The 22369-nt window shown below is 37.3% G+C and overlaps 1 protein-coding gene across 3 annotated transcripts in view; it reads right to left on the bottom strand.

Annotated features, from left to right (window-relative positions):
- fgf14 (fibroblast growth factor 14) overlaps window positions 1-22369 on the bottom strand; it is a 112476-nt gene that overhangs the window by 9554 nt on the left and 80553 nt on the right. For all 3 annotated transcript variants that reach the window (XM_042001753.1, XM_042001755.1, XM_042001754.1), the window contains exons 2-3: window positions 20052-20162; window positions 19034-19137 (exon numbers count right to left, since the gene is read on the bottom strand). In XM_042001753.1, the coding sequence (XP_041857687.1) occupies window positions 19034-19137; window positions 20052-20162 (215 nt within the window). The remainder of the gene's footprint in view (window positions 1-19033; window positions 19138-20051; window positions 20163-22369) is intronic.

The raw sequence follows: 22369 nt of genomic DNA, 5'->3' as shown, positions 1-22369 counted from the left end.
CCCAAACCATCATTGAAATGATTAAACTAACATATATAGTCAACATAGATCTGTCCCCTGTGGATAGTCCCTGATGAGTGACTAATCACACTCCATTTAGATCTACTTAATCAGTGTGGGATTTTTTTTTTTCCCTTTCTATTAAAATAAGAGTTTAGCTTAAGAAAGTCTATAAATATTATTAACAAAGATGGTGCAAATTTTTGTGACCTTCTGTACAGGTTACCAAGATTTCATCGTCCTTTTGCCATGATGGATTTAATCTTGTCAAGAAATTTGCTGACAAAAAGTGAAAAATGTAAAACAAGAATCCCATTTCTACCCCTTAGCCCTCCCCCCTCATTTTGCACCTTTATGTTACAGAAAGGGCTATCTTGACTCTCTTTTGGATGAAGAGGAAGGGGTAAAGGTGTGCCTATGGATGTTTTATACCGCACTTCAAACAAAGGGGTATAAAAAATTTTCCGACAGACATTCGATACATCGGCAAAGATGCTGACAAACAAAACAAAAACACCCATAAATATATATATTTATGGGTATGGGTATATATATATTTATTCAGCATCAACAAGGATGTAGAAAATTATTTTTAAATAGTGTCCCATCTCGTGGCCATTTATTTACGAGCTTGTCCGCCATTATAGTGCTGTTATCAAAATCACTAATTTATTAGCGCTAACCGCTAATCAATAACGTTCATTAATGTTAATGTTAGTTTGCTAATGTTGTTATCAGTCGTCCGCATAGTACTCCGTATGTATCATAATAATAAAACATAACGTCTCCTTTCATTTTTTCGTCTTATTGAAAACAAACACAAAAATATGCCCACAGCCCAGGCAATTGAAATGATACAGCATTTTTATTATCATCAGTGTTTTTGCTTTTCGGTTGTCATCAAGGCCGGCTTTACGCAGGGGCAAGAGGGGGCAGTGCCCCCTCAAACAAACATTCTGCCCCCTCAATCAAATGCGCCGAAATGGGCAAATCTCTCCAAACGCTCTCTCCCCTCTGTACTGAACTCTGCGTGTCGGAGCTTCACAGGATCCATTGTACTGTCTTCAACAAGTCCTTCCCACCACCACAGAAAACAACCAATCAGTGTTTAGTATGCAAATGAGTTGACATACAGCCTGATCTTGCGGTGTCATATTTCTCCCCCTCGTAGAGAGAGCGGCTGCTGAGCTCCAGCGGTAAAACTTATAGAGTAAAGCTCTGTTAAATGTGTTGTAGCGATACTGAATAAATACTTATAATAACAGACGTATTTATTGCATCTATTCTGTCAACTGGGGTTTGTTTCTGTTCTATTTAAACGTGTCTACGCCTGTTAGTAGGAGCAGTGATCAGTCACGCACGGGCCATAGATGTGACTGCCTCCTCGGTACAATACAGACTGAGGGAAAACGAGCTGCGCATATGACACCCCTCAAGCTCCGCCCAGCCTTTAGTTCAGCATGCTAGGACAAATTTGTAAGAGTTTTTGGGCAGAAAAATAGGAGACTGCTGTTGTAGAGTGAGGAAAAGTTTCTAAACAAAATAATGATTTGAAAAAAGGACCCACACTCCCTCCCCCCACATTGAGAGAAGATAAAAATAAGAAATAAAATAAAATAAAAATATAGATAAAAATAAAGATATCTAATGTTCTGCTCTGTTTTGGTTGTTTGATGGGTTTGTTCGTTTGGGATACCTCTTTTATACTGTAGGTTATTTACATTTGTATACATATATGAGGTTATTGTAACAAAGTTATTTTAGATGCATTAATGGCTGTACGGTAAGAAAATTATGTTGTTGGTTCTTAAAATTTTGATGAAGGATCATTTAGTTTTTACTCATTTTCATTTATTATCATTATTTCCCCCTGAAGGTTCACTGCCTTATTTTGGTAGGGGGTTTAATTTTTTGCTCTGTTATTGTTGTGCTTGATAGTTATGATTCTTTAATCATTATGGTCTATATACAGACAGAAACAAACACACAGATAGTTGAGTTTATTGTTATGAGTTTCAAATTTATTCAAAATGCTTAGACATCTAATGGCTGTCCAATAGGGCAATTGTTATTTTGTTGGTTGTTAAAGCTTTGATAATGGATCATTCTTTTCTTTTTTCTTACTTCATTTTGTTATTGATATTTTCTGTTCCCCCCCTGAGGGATTGCCACCTTATTGTGGTCAGGGGGTTTGCGTGCCTCAGTGACTCTAAGAGCTATACCAGCAGGAGCTTTGGTTTCAGGTGGGACACCCAAGCTGGACAGGTCTTAGAGTAGAGGCCTGACAAAGTGCAATCTATTTCTTTGAAGTTGGACTCCACTAACAGCACAGTTCCGTTAAAGAAACACTTAAAAAACAACAACAAGAAAATGCTGAAGTATGTACTCATAGTGCCCCCTTCAAATTTATGCCTGCCCCCTCATGTATGCATTTCTAGAACCGGCCCTGGTTGTCATAGATAACTGCCGCTTTGTCTGGCGTAGCAACTCACGACAACTTCTGATGACGTATGATGGTAAAGTAGTGTCTAATTTTCTAGGGGAATGTTTTCGTTCCTTCCCTTTACCACTTTGTTTTAAGGGGTAAGGGGTGTGGAAAAGCAAGGAGTAGGGGGAAAGAACAAAAAAGAGAGATAGGTAGAAATAGTTATGTTTATGTGAAGCTTCAAATCATAATGCTATTATGATTATTATATTATTATAATATAGTTTATATCTATATGAATCTATATCTATATATATATATATAGATATAGATTCTATTAAGATATAGCAATCTCAATAGTTTATAATATAAACTATTGAGATAGCCAAAGCCGTGGTCTAATATGACATAAAACGCAGGATCATGTGATGGGCCATGGGAATCTTCTCTACTGAACTTTGAAATTATTTTTCAGTGCTGTCATCTGGATTTTAGAATACCCCTCCTATTGTGCTGTACTCTGCTAAAGCACACTTAAAGCAACAAATTGCCCATATGACTACAAATAAATCCTTCCACAGACTGAGGGATAAAGAGCTCTGTTTTCATAGAGCAGAGCAAAAACAGGTGCAGTTTTGTCAGGCACACCTGCATTTTTTTCTGTTTTATCTTTTGTAACGTATTGCTCTGAGTGGGTAGAATGGCACAGCAGAGGTTTTGTGTATGCAGATAAAATGCAGTGCAGTGCAGGCGTGGTAACAGGTTTGGCGTTAAATTTTGTAGAACCACAGCCTCTTATCACAAATGCAGGCACACACAGATTTTCAAGGTGTAACTGATGTCAGTAAGAAACCTGAATGATTAAGGGAGGGCCAAAAGCTTAACAAGAGTCTTCAAACGCAGCAGGGATTTTGAGTAGATGGCGCCAAAATTTTAAGTGCTTATTGCTTTTATGTGGTACATATTAAAATATGCTTTTTTCCATAAAAATACATATTATTATTAAGAGAGTTGCCTATTACAGTTCCTTAAAATGTGTAAAAAACAGATCAAATATGATACTATACATCATACGCACATCTGTTTTCTGCCCAGACATAAAAACAGCTTTATAGTGATGTATATTTAATCTACAATCTTAAATTTTAGAGTGTGTATTATTAGAAACAGCAACCCTGGCTCTGTTACACATTGTAGAATTACTTTTGGTTCATGTTCAGCGCTACAATTAAACATGAAGGTAGCCAGATGTTTGTTGCTGATTTAAATGGAAATGAGCTGAACCCAGTGGCTTGTAATTATTAAAGAAAAATTCTACAAATTTAAACCTATACAACATGCTTAAAAAGCACTCAGCAATCATATAAATTCAAACTGTGATTTAAAAGATAAATCTAAAAATTGATATGACTATTACCCAAATGCTGTAAATTGGGCTTTTTGACGTATGAAATCCAGAGATCACAGTATTTTATTAACTAAGTGGCATATTAGAAGCTGAAATTAAAACTTTAATTTATCTAAACTTCCTGGCTGAATACATGATAAAAAATAAAACATCTGGTTGCCGTTCCACATTTCTAGGAATTGACTGCAGAGGGTCCAACTCTCCTGAAACCAGGCTCATTATCTGCCAGAACACTCATCCCGAGCATGTGTGGATGGGGGAAAGACAGCCGAGGATTCCCCAACAGCCTGTACCTCATGCTGGAAGGCTCTGTGAGTTGGCCAGAAAGGAACCATGAAACCAACTGGCCTGTCCATCAGCAGTTCAACCATAAACCAAATCCTGTCAATCAGGAAATCAGCGATCTTGATTCTCAAATGCTTTGGATTGAATTCACACAAACAGGAATGGAAAATGTCAGTACTTGCTAAACCTGTTAATAATTGTTTCTGAGCACATGGAGCTGAGGAGGGCAATATTTTAGCAAAGGCCCCAGGATGAAGTATGACTTTCCAACAACAGCGTATAATCTAATGGTGATATATGGCTGTATGGCAACATGGAGAGCCTACATAGCATAAAGAAGTGCTAAGCAGCAATCTGCAGAAAAATAAAAGCTTCTAAGTAGCAATCTGGTATAAATCAGGCAGCTGGTTAGTCTCAACCACTTCTGGCAGGTTTCCTCATGTTCAGCACTCCTGCTAGATCTGTTTCCAGTTCCCAGGCAACCTTTCAACTAAACCATGCAGAGATTCCTAGAGGGCCATATTTCTTAGAACTGATGTGGTCAGTGGGTACAAAAAACATGTTACAAGCAATTGCATGGGAGCTCATCCTCTTGTTTCTCAAGTGAAAACATTTACACAGTCGTGCAAATCCAAAGGGTCTTCTATATTCCCACACCCACCAGGTGTCTTCTCCACATGCAAATATAAAAACAAATCTTTGAAAAATAGAAAAAAAGAAGAGTAAATGACCTCATGATAACATGAAAAGCGTTTCTGTTCTGTTCTTAGTTACTTTTTAACATAATAATACTATAAGTTTAGTTAGTGTTTAGTATAAAGTATATTTTATATAAAATCATAAGTTTGTGATGAGATTATATATTAGGCCCCGATATTTAACTGATCTTTCATCTCAAGCCATCAAAATGTAAATTGTGTTTCCCTATGTGTATGTCCTCGTTTGAATAGCTTTTCACTGAAATTGCATGTGTGTTTGTGTGTGTGTGTGTGTCACACCACAACTCTTACTGACCTGTTGGCATCTGCAGCTAGCTTAAGTGCCACAATCACAAGATGGTGCAATGTAAATAATTAACAGAACACAATATACATCAGTTTAGCATGGTGTAAAGTGTGAAAAATGCAACTCCTAGAAATATGAGTTTTTAGCCTTTGGATAAACAAATCCACTTCTCCATGAGCTTACACTTTTTAGCGTTCCTGCTGTTGCATTATCTGGCTCACAGTGTAAACATTACATACACAGTTGAGACAGGCTTAGCTGTGATTTAAGAGAATGAATTTTCATGATTTACAGCCCTTCCATGGGAGCTCTCCCTTTATTGATATTTACAACTCCAGGGGTGAAACTTGATAAAATGGTACTTTCATTTCACGGGCAAAAGGGTTTCTTGTAGAGCTATTACACCTGGAGGCAAACTGAACACTGAGGGCTTTTCTGTCACAGCAAGAGAACCCATCCATCTTTCACACACCCACACCTTGATCCAGCTGGAAGAGCTTCAACAACAGTTGGACCTGCAACTCTGTGGGTGTGACAAAAAAAAAGGTCCTCAGAGGCTTGAACTATGACAAAAACAGACATCAACCGTCAGAGTTTATCTTGATGAATCATACCCTGATGCTGAATTGTACCGAGCATGAATGAACTTAACATATTCCTAAGCAAGATAATACAACAATGATTTCATTTAGGCATCCCACTGGTACTATCCTGTATTTTCATTAGAAAGATAAACATCTAATGTTTGCTAACTAAATTTAGGTTTCTTATGCATGTGTAATAAATCAAATCAGCAAGCATTGACCAATGCACTTCAAAAAATTTGAAAACTAAAACAACAAAATAAACAGTTAACATATATAATGTGTATATATATATATATATATATATATATATATATATATATAAAATTTGAAAATAAAAACATAAAAGATGCATGCAAACCAGAACCATTGAATTGAAAAAAATGAAATTAACATTAAAAACACAAAAAAGTAATAATAATAAAATAAGTGTCACGCTGTGAGTCTTGGGAGCTCCATTTAAAACTTTAAAAATAAGGAGCAGAGTCTTAAAATCAATCTAGAACCGGATGGGAAGCCAGTGAACCGTTGCCAAAATTGATGAATTATATGTTCACATCTTTTCCTTCCGGTTTACAGGCGAGCTACTAACTGATCCACACCAACATATACGTGTTATGGCTGTGTATACAGAGTATATAGATCCATAGCACGTTGCAGCAGTCCAAATGAGGGGCGATAAAAGCATGAATAACTTTGTCCAGATCTTTAGAAGGGAGAAAAGGCTTCACCTTGGCGATCCCTCTTTTAACAACTGCGCTGATCTGCTTGTCCAATTTATAAGAAATGTCTAATATCACACCCTGATTTCTGACAGCAGAGTGGGTACATGATGCCAAGGGGCCAAGGATGCTGACAGAATTTCTGAATGGGTTAGATTCCCAAACCAAATCACTTCAGCTTTCTTTTCATTAAGATTCAGAAAGTTGAGCCTCATCCAGGCTTTGATTTCACTGAGACATCAAAGCCTGACGTAGACTCCACAAAGACTGAAATGAGGATCTACTGTCTGATTTTTTCATTGCATCTAGTTCAGACTATAGTACTTAAATTGAAGTTCTCGGAGGAACAGAGAGGACTTCACCTTATCAGATATTTCTTTTTCTATTTTGCAATTATTAACTCAACTCAACTGACTTGATTCAGCTATACAGAATATTTAGAGCCAAATTTCTTTGCAAGGCTCATGACAACAATTAAAAATTTAAATAAATAAAACACACTAAAAAAGATTAGAAACTGAGTGGCTACTAATAAATAGCTAAAAGTAACTAAAAAAAACATTTAATAAAACAATATGAATGATGTGAACAGATTTACATAAAAAGGGAGAACAATGATGTAGTCCAAAGTGACGGAAATTGCACTGCTTAATAATGTTGTATGCAAATGAATACTTCTTTACTTGAACTGGATTCTTGTTTATATTTCTAATAACACTGTATTTTAATTAATGTCTTTTAGATGCACTTGGAAGCATTATTAGATTAAATGTAAAAGAACCTTCAAGCAATGTATAGAAACGTTATTGACATGAAATTCTGAGATTTTGTGAATAAATTTGTTAATTTTCCAATTGAAACAAATGGATGGTTGATTCTTCTTTTATAAAAGTAACATGGTTAATACAAAATTACATAAAAGGAAGTTATAATATTTAGTTTTTGTCCAATATAAGCTGACTGACAATGATTCTTCTTTTGGATCTTTGGCCAAACTGTACCAAACTACCCAAGACCTTGCCTGAACTGACTTTACTAAAACTGCTCTAATCCAGTTCTGCTTCAAATAAGAGATGTGTTTTGTACACATATTGCACTGACAAAGGTTAAGGGCTACAGCTACGTCATTCCAAAAGGATGTAAAAATCCTGACAGCATTTCTTTTTTTCTTTTTAGGCAAGGTTGCAGAGGTATATTAAATAATCATTTCATAATTGGAATGAAATTTTCGTGCAGAGGCCTAAAACTAGGTGCAAGGCTCAAAGGGTAAGGATTTTAATTCTGCTGACTGTTTTGCCTTTTAAGTTTGTAATACGCCAATGTTTCCTTTTACCCATACTGCTAAGTTCGAAACAGCCTGGTTTATTCAATCCAAAACATTCAGTGGAAAAATAGCTTCATTAGATTTTTTCTTTCCCAACATATGAAGGCTTGGACCAGGATTGGCTGACTGTAGATCGGCCTGACCTGTGAAAATCTAGACATACGAATCTGCTATCCAAGGTGATCGCTAAGTTTGAGCTCTCTGGTGAGTTTGCAAATATAAACATTTTGATATCATTTGAACACAGAGCTCCTGAGCAGTACTTGTTGCTTTGCTGGCTCTCATCATTACGCAGCTCATTTGCACTTAACACTGCTCTTGAGGCAACAAGCACAAGTGTGCCATTTGTATTTGCATGATGCTTGACATTTACACATTGGGAAAGCAATTAGGCCAGAACTAGGGTCATTAATTCAGTGAACAGGCTAGACATGTTTGCTCTGATAACTGCTGCAATGTGCATTCATGGAGAAGTAACAACAATGCCATCTGTATCTCTACATACTAACATATCCTCTGTGGGTCTCATAGAGGAACAAACATGAAAATCTGAATTCCCAATTCCCTCATGCCTACTCTTCCTGTGTTTTTCCTTCATTCTGCTGTTCAGGGGTGTAAACAAGCACTTATGTTTACACAAACATACTCGTGCATACAAAAAAAATAAAAAATAAAATAAAAATAATAATAATGACATTAGTGTCCTAAATCTAAGAAAAAACATACTTCTAAACGAGCAGTTTTAACCCATTTTAAAGATCAAGCAAGATAATAACAGACAGCAACAGCAAGAACACACTAAGCTTATATATACATATATATATATATATATTTATATATATATATATATATAGCAAAGTTATTAGATATCAAATTAGGCATATCATTCTATCTCTACCTCTTTGATTTTAAACAAATTGACTGAGAGTGGACATAATAGCTGGAAAGGAATACAGGGATAAGTAATTAGTAATTAATTAATTTAATTTCAGTCTTCTTGGTCATATTGTGTCTCAATCTGTCGATTTATGTTTTTTCTTTCATTTCAGCTGAATGCCCTCATATAAATGACCCCTCAAGGCTCTTACAACTAAAGTTACTTTCAATCAGGTTCTCTAGTATGTATAATGTACATATTGACACTTTTATCTAGAGGAGGAAGAAAACATCAGATTTACTGCATGAAACATGCATAAATATACAGCATAATCTCATCAATAACATTTGCTCAAGGGGAGGGTTTGTAAGTGTTCCTTAAGAAACTCTTCCTGTAAGACACTTAATAGAAGAAGGTTTTAGCTGTTTTTCATGCAGCAGATGAGGCTTTATCTCAATATCCACTTCAAATCCTCACAAGCTCATAGGGGCAGTTGATGAATCTAATCCATGCTGAGTTTTAGTGAGCTGTAATAATATAGTCCTGAAAAATCACAAACCTGATAAATGTCTATCTAATCACTGACTTCAGCACTTCCAGGCTTGTATTGTATGTCATCCCACCAACTTTATTTCGTATTTACAGTTCTACAAATCACATTAAAGGCACATTAGAAAAGCATGGAGGTAACATGGACTTGCTGTTGTCATAATTGGAAATAATTGAATAACTGAATAATTGAATAATAATAATATATAATAAAAGTTTTTGTGTTATACCTTTGTTGTACTTTGGGTTTTCTTGCTCACTTTGCTGGTTGGTTAAGCTCTGGCACTTAAACTACTCAGTAAGGTTCAGGAAAACATAATTTAAGTGGTGGTGGGGGTGGAGAATGCTAAGCTAAGGATGCTGCAGTTGTACTCACATTCAATGTTGTGCAGAAACATATGGTAGAACAAAAACATCTATGTCAAATATCCTTAACAGGACAATGGTTGGTAGAGCTTTCCAACCATTCAATAGGAAAAAAAAGGTCTTGTTGATTTTATTATTTCCCATAACAGAAAAAGATATCTGCTGAATGAGCCGTTGGCAACATTGACCACATTTAATTGGACGAACTAATTGCTATTATTACAAACTTCTTAATTTTCTGCTTCCATTGACAATGATGTCAACATCAGCATTGCCCCATGGCATCCATTACAGATTTCTACTGAAGTCTTTCTGACTTCTTTACTTGTTGAATAATCATGCTTAAATCATGCCTGTGTGTTGAGATGTGCTGCTAAAGAGACCTGACCAAGCATTTGTATAGGATGAGATTGTGTCCAATCAGAATGGTGGGACAGATGACTACATAAACACTGAGTGAAAGAATTCAATGAGAGGCAGGTGGACATTAACTGGGAGGCTTTAGGAGGACAACCAAATTACAACCCATATGAATAGATTAGGATTCTATCCAATGATGTGAGCCTACCTGAGGATTATCCTTTAAATCTAGTCAAAGAAAAATTAAAGCATAACGTTTTAGGGTCCTTTAGGCAGCTAGAAAAGGCCCTGTGCACTCAACATCTGCCATTGACCTATCGTTAATATTCTTGTTGCTTATGATGATGATCACTTTTAGATTGAGTGACAGACAAATGGGGGCAACAAAAAATGGTTGCCTGCATGCAGCACTGAATAAAATGACCACAGGACGGCATTCCCTGCTAAACACACCTGGGACAGCCCTCTCTCCTTTTGCTCTATATACTCTTACTCCCCCAAACAGTCGATGCACTATTTATATTTTCTCCAGTCTCTTGCTTTCTCATTATCTGTCAGCAGCACGTAGTTCATGGCTTTCCCTGCAGAATCCCTGCAGCATCTAACTAACAACCGTTTGTGAGTTTTTTGCTACTCCATTTTAACACAGATATAAGGATTATCCCAGATGGAGGAGGGAAATTTAGTGTAAGCTATAGCTGACAGATCAATACTTGGCTATTGGCCACTGTGCTAGAAAGTCAGGCTTCTGTGGGCTGAGACATACAGCTGGAACATGCTTTTGTAAAGAAAGCAACTGAAAACTTTTGAGATTATGCGGAGGGATATCTGGCTCTTAAGGCTGCCCACGCACTCATTTCTACATCTGTGCATCTATAGTCCTCTTTAGTAGAACACAGTTTGGTAAAGGTAATGACTTTGTGTAACATTGTGAGACAAGGTTATCACTATATCAGCACATCTAACCTAATGGAACAATAATAGATGTCAGAAGCAGATGTACTGTAGGCCAGATCATATGAGAATCACCACTTAAACATATTTATGACAGTTTTTTTTTTTTTTTTGCAATGTTCTGTTTTAAAGACAAAGCAATCTGGGAAAAAAATCAAATTCGTGCCAAAAGAAAAGTTTTCTACAGTATAAAATTGCTGTTTCAGTCATCCCAGTGTTTATAAATCCAAATGTAATCAAACCCACATCCTCCTGCTTAAGCCTGCAGTAAATCCACCAGATTTATCTTGGTTTTATTGGATGCTGCCCACAGCTCACAAGGAGTTTGCTGCAAGACAATAGAATTTACATGTGTATACCTAAATTACATCCAGTAGATATGTTTGTTTTTATCTTTTGCAACCGAACAAACTGTGCAGTGCTTATAATAAACATTTATTAGGTTTTTAAAGGGAATAAAAAGAGCTGTGTGTCTTTCAAATTTACAGTTAGTATTATTTATCATTTATATAATATGGAGTGAAACATCTTAAGTAATTAATCATGTATAGCTGGAGATGTCCAGCACTGGACAACAATGGTATAAAACAGTCAACACTAAAAGAGATCCAAGCTTTATTGGATAAAACCAGTTTGCCACTTTTTTATTTGTTTAGAGCAGCACATACTGTATGTCCTCGAAGGAAAGAATATCAATCCAAGAGTTAGTCGACTAGTCTAAGAATGAAACAAGGAGTGCAGATTAACAAACATGTGAGTCTTATGTGGGAAAAAAGCATTTTCAAAAACAATTTGTGTGAAATGTCATTATGTGTAGAATTTTGTTGTTTCAGTCTTGTTTTTTTTCTCTGTGAATTTCTTATTCTGGGTTAGTTAGTGTTCAGTTTCTGCTCCTGTACCCAGATCATTGTTGTTTGTTACATTACATTCATTTAGCACACACTTTTATCCAAAGTGACTTACAGTGGTCAGGCAGTAGGATTAAGGGTCTTGCCTAAAGGCAGATTTATACTCGTGCGGCATCTGCGTGCGGTCAGTTACGGCGTAGACGACGTTGGTGAGTGTGCTCTTGCACTCGAGCATATTGGGTATGCATCGTTTGGGTGTTGTGTTGCAGTTTCTCCTTCTAATCTGAAGGTGGCAGCAGGGGTGGTATCGGCCAGTAAACTCACCAGGTTGGAGTTCTTTTGATGGTTCACTTCGGTTCTGGTATGTATTTTCTGTTTTAAAACAACAATGGTTCAGTGTCTTTATTAGATTGTGGAAGAAACGTATTAATAATTCAATCAGCCTCTCATCAACTTGATCCACTGGTTATTATTTTTAAAAACGATGGTTACCACACAAATTCAACAAGAAGATCCAGATATCTGGCAACACGTAATCGCAAACTGACCAATCACAATGGAGCACCTCCGTGTAACCATCTGTGTAGCAGGGGTGCATATCAGGTCTGGAAGAGGTGCACATCGAGCCTCTGCGGATCAAGGCGCACCTTTCAGCGATGATCCAGACACTGCACGAGTATAAATCCACCTTAAGGACCCAACTGGAAGGTTTTAATATTCGTCCCTTGGCAGAATCTCTCTGAGGGATGCTCTACCAACTGAGCTATCCAGCTTGTGCTGCGTGTCATCGCTGTTATCCCCACTCTTTTGTTGCTTCCGTCTTGGTGTCCAGTCTGTCATTCTGTGTTTTATTTTTTTATTTTTTTGTTTTGGTTTTTTTTCTAGATTTAGTTTCTTGTTTTCATTTTAGTTTTAGCAATATCTTCACTTTTCTGCATTTGTGTTAATAAAATTGTAGTTACTATGTCAGCCTTGCTACTGCCTTTTAACCCCACATTGGGACCATTCCTCCCTAACTCTGACCATGGATCATGACAGGAAAAGTTGTGCTCCCTCATGCAACTCTAAGATTCTTTAAGGCATGAAGGATTATACTTGAGGAATAATTTTAGATCAACTAACAGTACTCCGACATAAGGATGGGATAATAGGAGAGCATCAGCGGATGCACTGGTATAAGATAATCAGCAGTCATTATGAGGAAAAAGTTAAGTTATGAAGCATAATGGAGTATAATTGAACATTATTATAAGCAATTGGTAGCCAAGGTTACAAGCCAATGCTGATTGAGAAGCTAATGAAGATTGGCTAATTTATGCACAACCTCTTTTTCTATCTATAAGTCTAGCAATGTACTAATACACATCTATCTTCATTCATTCATTCATTCATTCATTCATTCATTCATTCATTAATATGCATACCTAGGACTCAAAAAACAACTGCACTTTCAAACTTTTTATTGACTGGAATAAACAAAGGAATAACAGAGTGGTGATAGGAAGGATGTAGCATAAATGATCATTGATCTGTTTACCTGGAAAGAGATGGAGGATGAGTCAGCTGTGGTGTGCACTCGTGGTTTTTTGTTTATAAAGCTTTAATCCACAGGTAAAGGTAAACAATTAGTGTGTGGCACTCCTTGTTTTAGGGTTGTAACTCACTGTGTTGTGATTACAAATGTGTACAAATGTTTTCATGCTCATGACTGAAAGCTCCAAAAAAACGGGCTCAACTGACATGATCCTGCAAAGAAGATTTCTGACAGAATGAAACAGGCTTTTGCGGCAAGCCAAGATTGTCAAGGCATTAATAACAGCAGCAGAGTTGAATGACTGTAGAACCGGCTGTTCTATTCTTATCTCGTCTTGGCCCCGGCCAGCAGTTCACCAGTTTAGCTTTGACGCCTACCTCCAACCTTGTTGTTCATTAATGCATGAAGCTGCTCTCCCTCCAGCCCTTGTAACTGCTTCTCCTCCTGACACTGCATTAAAGGCGATAGAGAGCAACACTTTGGAAATAATGAGGCTATACACCCACCTCAGCTCTGAGTCTGACACTCCTCTGGAGGCAAAATCATCTAAGTAATTACTATAGGTACCAGAGATCTGTAGGAATATGAAAACAGCCCCTTGTGACTGTCTTTGCTCTTTGACTCCTCTATGCATATTTGGTGCAAACAAATGTTTCTTTTTTTTCTTTTTTTAATAATTAGTTAAATTCATTTGTTACAAACTGTTTCACCTTTTGAAACTTCCATGAAATATTTATAAAACTGAGATTTAATTTTTCATCTTAACATGAAACTGTGTAATAGTAACACTGGTCCGAGGCTCATAAGTCTCTTATAACGTCTCTTTGCAGACATAGAAAGCCATGAAGACCACAGGGAGGGCGGTCAAGTGTAGAACTTTCATTGCAGATCTTTGACACCATTTTTAAACCCACCCAGTATTGTTTTACCAACAAATTGTTTCATTCTCAGCTGTGTTTCTTAATTTTATAAGCTTTATTCTTCTCACATTTGTAGCAGTTAGTTTATCCAAGCACAACAAAAATAAATTATAGGTAACATATTTCAGGTAGATGACATACTGTATATGTGAAAAGGTCTGAAGAGTTAAGAAGATGATTGTACTCTTAAAGTATAGACTATCTTGCTCCCCCAAAACATGTGTATGCTGAGAAATGTAGGTTCAAATAATTTGTGACCTCCAGTGGCAGTGAAAGCAACTGCATGTGGGCGGTGATAGCGTTTCACATTATTCAGCAAAAATAATGTATTTGAGCCTGAACAATGATCCATTTCTTACTCTTAACACAAGATTTTAAAGCCTAAAGGTAAAGAAGGAGACTTAAAGGTTTCATTGTCATGTTTTGCATTTATACGTTACCATGGTTACCTGTAAAATAGCATCCACAATGATGACGTACACGTTATAATAAAGTTTCTGTAATAATAAAGTTTATGAAGTTTCAGGTTTAATCACAGCTGTTTTGTAAGTCTATGACAGTAATACATTATTTTAATGTGAACCCAACCAGGAAGTGGGAACAGTGTTTCGGTAAATTCTGTATTACTAACGGAATGTAATAGTGATGCAAAGCAATTAATATGTGAAATAATTGTGTTACTATTATAATACTTTAATGCATAAACAATGTTAATACTCATGCCTCATTAAAAATCCTAATTGGGCATTATCTCAGCAAGAGAAACCGATTTTGGGCATGTAAGTGCTGTGTTACAGTGGTGAACCAAATCCACCAAAAACCACTTTCTCCTCCTTATTTATGAAGTTTCAGGTTTTTTTAAGCCTTATATTTAGTATTTTTATTTCTGCTTGTGTGTAGAAACAAAGTTATTATGAATGCGTTTTAAAAATACAAATTTAGCTCTATCTAGGCGAGAGAATCGGATTTTCAGCATTTGAGTGCTTTGTGGTCTTGAATACCAACATATATTATCTTGAGGGTCACGACTCAAAAAGTTTGGCAACTACTGTATTAGACAATAGTCTTGACAATAACATCTGCTATGGAAAGACTAAGTTGTTGCATTTCCTGCTTGTTTGCGAGAGTAGAACTTCAAGTTTTGTGTTGAACAACTGACACAAATGACCTCATCAGTTAGAGGTCATAGCCTTGTTTGTTCTTAAGGATGTTTTTTTTTGTTTGTTTGTTTGTTTTTTTTAACATGTTTGTTTAATGTTTTCTTTGTGGTTAGTTTTTGCATGCCTGAAGCAAACTATTTGCTGGCATATTACATGCTGGGATTGACCAGCTGGCAAAAATGTCTGATTTTTTCAGAGTGTGTTTTCGGAGACTGGACTGATTTTAAATATTTTAAATGGAAGGTGACAAGAGATGCAGCAGCATCTCTTGTCACCTTCCTGGCTGCAGGAAGGCTGCAAGGTTTACTTATATGTTGTATAACTATATGTATGTTGAAGCAGAACAAGCAAATTACCTGTAATGTAATGTAATAACACTTTTAAACACGCACAGTGTGGACTCTTTAATCAAAATGTATAGATGTAGTTTTTCTATTGAGTCTTTTGTTTTTAACCAGCTTTATTCTTAATATTTTTGTAAAATTATGAAGTGTAGGGTAACTTAGATTAATATTTTGTTAATATGTGTTGGTATGACCTCATCAAACAAACTATGAAAATCCCAAATTGTTGCTTTCTAAGTATTCTATAATTTCTTACCTCTCCTATGCATGATTTTCGGGTGAGAACACCCTGCTAAATAGTGCCCCTAATGGACAGAACGTTTGAAAGGACCTTTAGAATATTTCTCTGTGAGGTATGCATATGAATAAGAATGTTAACAGGGAAATATCAAATACCCAAACCCAGAGGACTTCTGACCTCATACCACTGTGTCCTGAACAAGACACTTTTCCCTTCACACAGCCACCATGTGGCTTTTATTTGAATGTAAACTAAAGGAGGATCTGCATTGAGCTTCTTTGGAGCGTACATAGATTTTGAATTAAGCTTGACAAGAAACAAATGCCCTCAGTCTTCTGTGTTCATATCGCTGACAATACAGTCTTTAAGAAGTGAAGCTAAGACCACTGTACTGCTTCAGCCTGGTCCTCTCAAGGATTCCATTTCTAAAAGGGCCACTCAAGTGATGTGGCAAGTCAATTTGACAATCATGAAAGGTAGCACTAACAAGTGCAAGCTCCTGATAAAGAAAGCCTGCAGAGAGAGACTCCAGTGAAGTGAGGGATGGGGAAGTGGTTCTAAAGAAAGCCAGCCAACCATGAAATGCCGAACCTTTACACAAGAGAGATGGTAGGAGACTGTATTAGGACAGGGAAAAAAAGACAACAAAATCAGCACTATAGGGAGTTGCTTTCTCTGGTACCACAATTTCATCATGTGTAACGAAATATCAAACCCAACACTTCCTTGTTCGTTTTTAGGGATTTACAGTAATATTGTTGTCCTTACGGAGTAATTGTAATGTATTTTTATCTTATTTACAGTTGTCTGTCTTTGCATTAAGAATTATATTACATTTAGAAAGAACACTTGCCTCTGATCTGCTTTTGGTGTCTTATACAACAAGCTGGGAATAACTCTTTATTAGATTTCAGAAGAAATGCCTGATCCAGGGAGCAGCCTGCAGTAGAAATTAGCTAGGACTTCATTGGCTCAGATACAAAAGGAGTGGATTGAAAAGAGGTGAGATGATTGAACTCTCCTTTATTCTGTGATGTGTCCTTTGTGCCAGGCTGCACTGTCACTTTGATGCTATCTCTGTCATTTGAGCTGCACTCTGTGCCTTGGGTGCCTCACACAAAAGAATATGATGCACCGCCAGAGGCCTTATATAGGCCTGAGTGGAATTTTTCCTTTTGATTTGCTTTGAGTGTCACTCATTATCAAAGTACATCATTGCAATGAAACCCTCAGTAATGTATTTAATATTGCAACGAACTACAACTGCTAAGTGAATTCTAATTAATAAAATTAATGAGGCTTGTGGGGAATTCAGCCATAACTCATTTGTTTCCACTATAAAACTACGTGTAGTGTATTTTCCAAAATGGATCACAAACCAGCATGTTTTTATGCATTAATATTGCATCAAAGTAGATTCTGGAATGTCTGTGAACTAAAAGTAGATGGCTAGAAAAGGTTGACTGGCAGATTGTGGCTTTTGAAGGAATAGAGTGATAATGGAAAGACTGGCTGAACCTGTATACAGAGAAGAATATGGAAGGCAGAAAGAAGGGGGTGGTGTAGTTGTGGAGGAGGATGAAGAGCATCTTACAAGGCAACCATTACTGGAGTAATTCACAGAGTGAAGAGCAAAAAAAGGAGACCTTTGAGTAGGTGGTTGGAATAGTTGAGGTCTGACCACAACCTCCATTAGCAAAGGAATAAGCTGCAAATAGGGTGAGATGTGGGGGGAGCTGTGTGAAGAGATGTGCAGGGCTAACAATGCTGAGGGAACATAGCGCTCCTAGCAGGCAAACACAGAACTACTTCAAATTTCTTCTGGCTAGACTAAACATGTCACAAGGCTACGAGACAAAATAACTTAATGATTAAAGAGTCTGACATAGCCTAATCCAGAGTTAACCCATAAGAGCCCAACGTGACATATTTGCTGCACAGTTTCTGAGACATTTCGCTTCAATTTAAACTTTGCTCAAAATCCTGTTGAACACAATCTGATAATTTAAACAAATGTTTCATTATCCAACCTATTTGGCAGAGTGATTTTAGCAGATTTTATTTCCCTCCAAAGGTTTCAACAAGATACTTGTTAACACAATTAGTTTTAAACTGCCTAGTCTTCATTATTCCTTTAAAACTAGGCTTCAATTACCAGCAAAGAAATTTCAAAGCATGATTAACCCTACCACTATGTTCATGCAGATGAAGAAAACTTTCCCTATTGGCTGTATTGAAACTGCCGCTGCAAATTGCTCATCAATCTGTCTAAACTGAATGTTTATTTTTCCCCAAACAAGTATAAACTTGTACTGCATTTATGGTGCCACATTTTGTAAAGGTACACTGTTTTCTAACTGAAACCTTTCAGCATTATGAGCTGTTGAAACAGTGTCTTTTGTTTAGTTTAGTTTTGTTTTTTTTTCTTATATCCTGTGCATCATTCACTGATAAACCGAGGTCATTATGTTATGCCTTCTTGGGTGTTTTGCAATCTACATTACTGCACCAACAGTTACTTTACTATATATTCATATATAGTCCATGTTGTGCAATTCTGTAACAGTATCTACAGGATTCCAGGTCAATCCTTTTTAAATGAATTTCATTTCATGGTTTAAGTCAAGCAGCGATTAAACATCAGAGAATTTCATTAAAATGTATGGTACAGTAAGAGAGGCAGCTCCTCTTAACCCCCAAGGTAATGAATGATGAATAAGATGGCCATCGCTTGTCTAGGCTCTGAGAATTAGGAACATGAATGCAGCAAAGGGAAGATAAGACAGTGAAGCTGATGGATACTCCTGTCTAAAACAGGAGCACTACTCCCCTGTGTTCCTCCTGCTGACTGATTTGTATGACTGGCAGAAGACACAGTGGAGGACGGTTTTATTCTGTATGGAGATAGTTCATAACAGCAACTACAAAGAATGCTGCTTCTAAATCAGATTGCTTTGAGGTTGTGTAAGTCTAGCTATAAGCTCATTTTGTTTTTAGTGCATGTTTGCACATATTGCTTCCTTTCCTTTTACTCAGTAAAACACTGGATTGAACTTGTTTGAAAAGTACACATACAGACATGACAAAACTGTTTCCATTAGCAACAAGTATAGAAATATGTGCTTACTGATGTGTAGAGATGGCCCTCCCCATTCATGGCGATGTATAACCCTGTCTTCACTGACTGAATGGCGACAACTCTGAGGCCCACAGGAATAAGGTTAAACAAAGCTGAAAAACACACATTAAACACAAACAGATGTAAAAGATGTGTGTATATGAAATATAATCAAAGTAACCAGACAGAACATTGACTGGTGAATGGAATTAGACCATTTCTGTAAAGGAATCACAGCCTGGTTGATGGATGTGATCAGCTTCGACCACCCAGAACTTCCTGGGAAGTTTGGACCCTGGGATAAAGTCTGAGAGAACTAAATGGAGGACCACTGATTTTTTGCAGTGTCTAGTCATTTTCAAAAATGTAAAAGCTAATATGGAGCAATCACTGCCAACACCTTATTTGAACTTGGCGTTATAATAACATGTTAACATGATACATCCTCTGCACACACTATCTATAAGGCTTGTGGTTTCAATAAATCCCTTCATCTGATCAAATGTGACATATGCCACATCTCGTCTTGCTGACAGCAGTAAGTGACACAATGTGGAGTGTCAGGATAGCGTTAGCACCAAGCACTGGAATCAAATTAACCACCTAGCCTGAAGCGTTAGAGGAGCAGTGCCAGAACAAGCTAATAATACCATTTTCCTCCCTGTTAAGCCTACTGTTTCCTGGTCCACTTTCTCTCTCACAGATGAAGACAAATTGGTCTGATCCCAAGGCTGCGTTTTAAGAAGACATTTTCACTCTAAAGGCAAAAAGATGAGGAGATGAATTAGATGTACTCGGTTAGAGGAGGGTTATGGACAGCTGATGGTTCAGTATCTGAACCAGGGGGATTAATCTGCCACAGAAAGGCACTGAACTACTCCAACCATTATGGTGAGGCTGGCCGCACTGAAAGAGGTTTTAAATAATGAGAGTGTAAAAATGCTGAGTTGTGTTTTACTGTGCACTCACTTAGCAATTCTTTTTCTTTTGGGAGCAGAAGGCCAACAGATACCATCAAGATACTCACAGGAATTACTGCTGTCATCCTTGGTCCCATCAAGAGAGCCATCGGGGTTCATTTGCAAGTAGTATCCCTGCCTGCAATATAACCTGGTCACTATGCCCTTGAGCTGGGGATCTGCAGGAGAGAAAAATAAACAGAGAAAATAAGGAATCCTACTGCAAAACAGACATATATAAAGAAATTAACTATTTGCTCCATGATACCACAGGATTCTGAACAATAATATCCTGTTTTTATACGGCCTCAGCTGGAAAACTCCATGAAACACAACATGACTCCATAGTCATTTTTTCATCTTTTCCATAGGCAAATCCCAGAGCCACCTTTCAGGGCACATAAGCCGCATCCTGCTCAGAGATAGACCATCCAATTATAGACATCAGAATTAATCTGTGGCTGTCTGACTCCCATAATGAACCCAACAGCACCCTCTCTGGGCCCTTAATGTGTAGGATGTGAGCGTGTCTGTATTCCACCCCTACTAGCTTATCCAATGGGGGAATTAACCACATATTTACAGTAAATAAATAGCCGCTGTGGTTAAGTTACCCAGAGCTATTGCAGCCCAGTTGGTCATACTTAAATTTTATCAGCATTTTGCAGTGATGTAACTACATGCATAAAGTAAAGGCTTATAAAAGGAGACATTTTGATAATGTAGTGGATAAACGTTGTTTCTGCCTAAGCCATTTCACAATATTTCCTCATCTGTCTTCATATGCACACATGTGTATGTGTGGGGGGGGTCTTATACCTTCAACAAAAGAATTATTGTAGAGACAGCTATCACACTGGATTTCATTCGAAGAAAGCCCTGGGGAGATAAAAAAATCAACTTCACCTGTGCCTAAACCATCCTCCTTGCAAGCAGCTGCATGTGTGTCACAAAGAAAAAAGAAAGAGCGTGGCCACAAAGAAGATCTCAGGAGGTCTAGCTGAGGGCAAAGTCATGCTTTTTTCTGTGGCTTTGCAGGTCAGGACATTCCCTTCTGAAATGGCTCTGTCAGGTGATGGCATTAAGTAGCTCTGAGCCCTTTCCTGCTGGCTGAGAGGAGGAGAAAATAATTCTGCCAGTGCATCTGAGTAATATTTCTACATTTACATTAAACTATTGTAGGTTGCCTTGTTGCTTCACCAGAACAATGAAAATGTGGCTTGAGTAAAATCAAACTGTATGAGTATGATGATCCCCTACTAAACATGACACAGGCTGACAGGACAGTATTTCCTCTTTACAATAACACTAAAGCAGTCTGAACTGTCACAGCCATTCAGTCAGTGATAAGTGGCATTGTGCAAACATTAACTTACAGCTGACATCCCTTTAATAACAAAACTGCATAGTAAGTACAGCTCAGTTTCTTTTACAGTCCATAAATTTGTTATCCTTAAACCAGGAAGGATGAAAAACAACACATATGGAAGTTTTGATGAATAAATAACTTGAACAGATACAACTTAACCAGTTGTCTTTGACATTTTTTGGGGTTTTAATAATCAAAAAATGCCATAAAGACAGAAAATGAACGTAAAGACTTAAATGGATAGATATTAATGTGTCTCTTGTGCATGTTGTGTAACACTGAATGCCTGCTGACATTGTTTGGCAATCAGCACTTCTATATGTATCAGACATTTAACCTGTACTGTATTATAGAGGCATTTCTCAAATTCCTGTGAAGTAGAGAAAAACAAAAAATCTGATGCACTATTGCCTTAAATGTATAGCTCTCATAAATAATTTTTCATTATGTTTCTTTACACTGCAGAGGTAAGGGCAGGACATTCTGATACCAAACAATATAACTCCAAGACCACAGCAGCATTCCCTGCAATCAGATAACAGGGTGTGAGCATTCATACAGCAGGGAGAGCCGGCCACAGACACCCACAGAGCATTTTATTAGGAACACCAGGCTTGCACTGGGTTTGGCCTCCATCTTCTCTGAAAGTAGCATCGGTTCTATACATGCACCAGCATATAGCAGCATTATACCTATTTTCCCACATGGATTTTTAATAAGCACACAATCTCCTGGAGCAAATGCTTTTGTGTTGATACACAAAGTTGGCAAACCTGTGATCGATTAATGACTTTGATCAGCCTTTAAACACTGTGGTTGGAAGTGAGATTGATTCGAGGGACAGATCAGTGGAGAGCAATCTGTAATAATTAAAACAGCCTAACTGGCGGCTGGCTATGTGAATTCTTTGTGTATGTGTGTGTGTGGGTACGCGTGTGTGAGGTGAACTTGGCTCCTCCGTCACGCTATAAATCATGTAATGCTGGCTATGTTCCCTGGGGCAAGCAAACCAGTATA

Source organism: Melanotaenia boesemani, chromosome 12 (assembly GCF_017639745.1).
Source record: "Melanotaenia boesemani isolate fMelBoe1 chromosome 12, fMelBoe1.pri, whole genome shotgun sequence".
Lineage (NCBI taxonomy): Eukaryota > Metazoa > Chordata > Actinopteri > Atheriniformes > Melanotaeniidae > Melanotaenia > Melanotaenia boesemani.
This window is presented reverse-complemented; position numbering and strand designations above follow the sequence as displayed.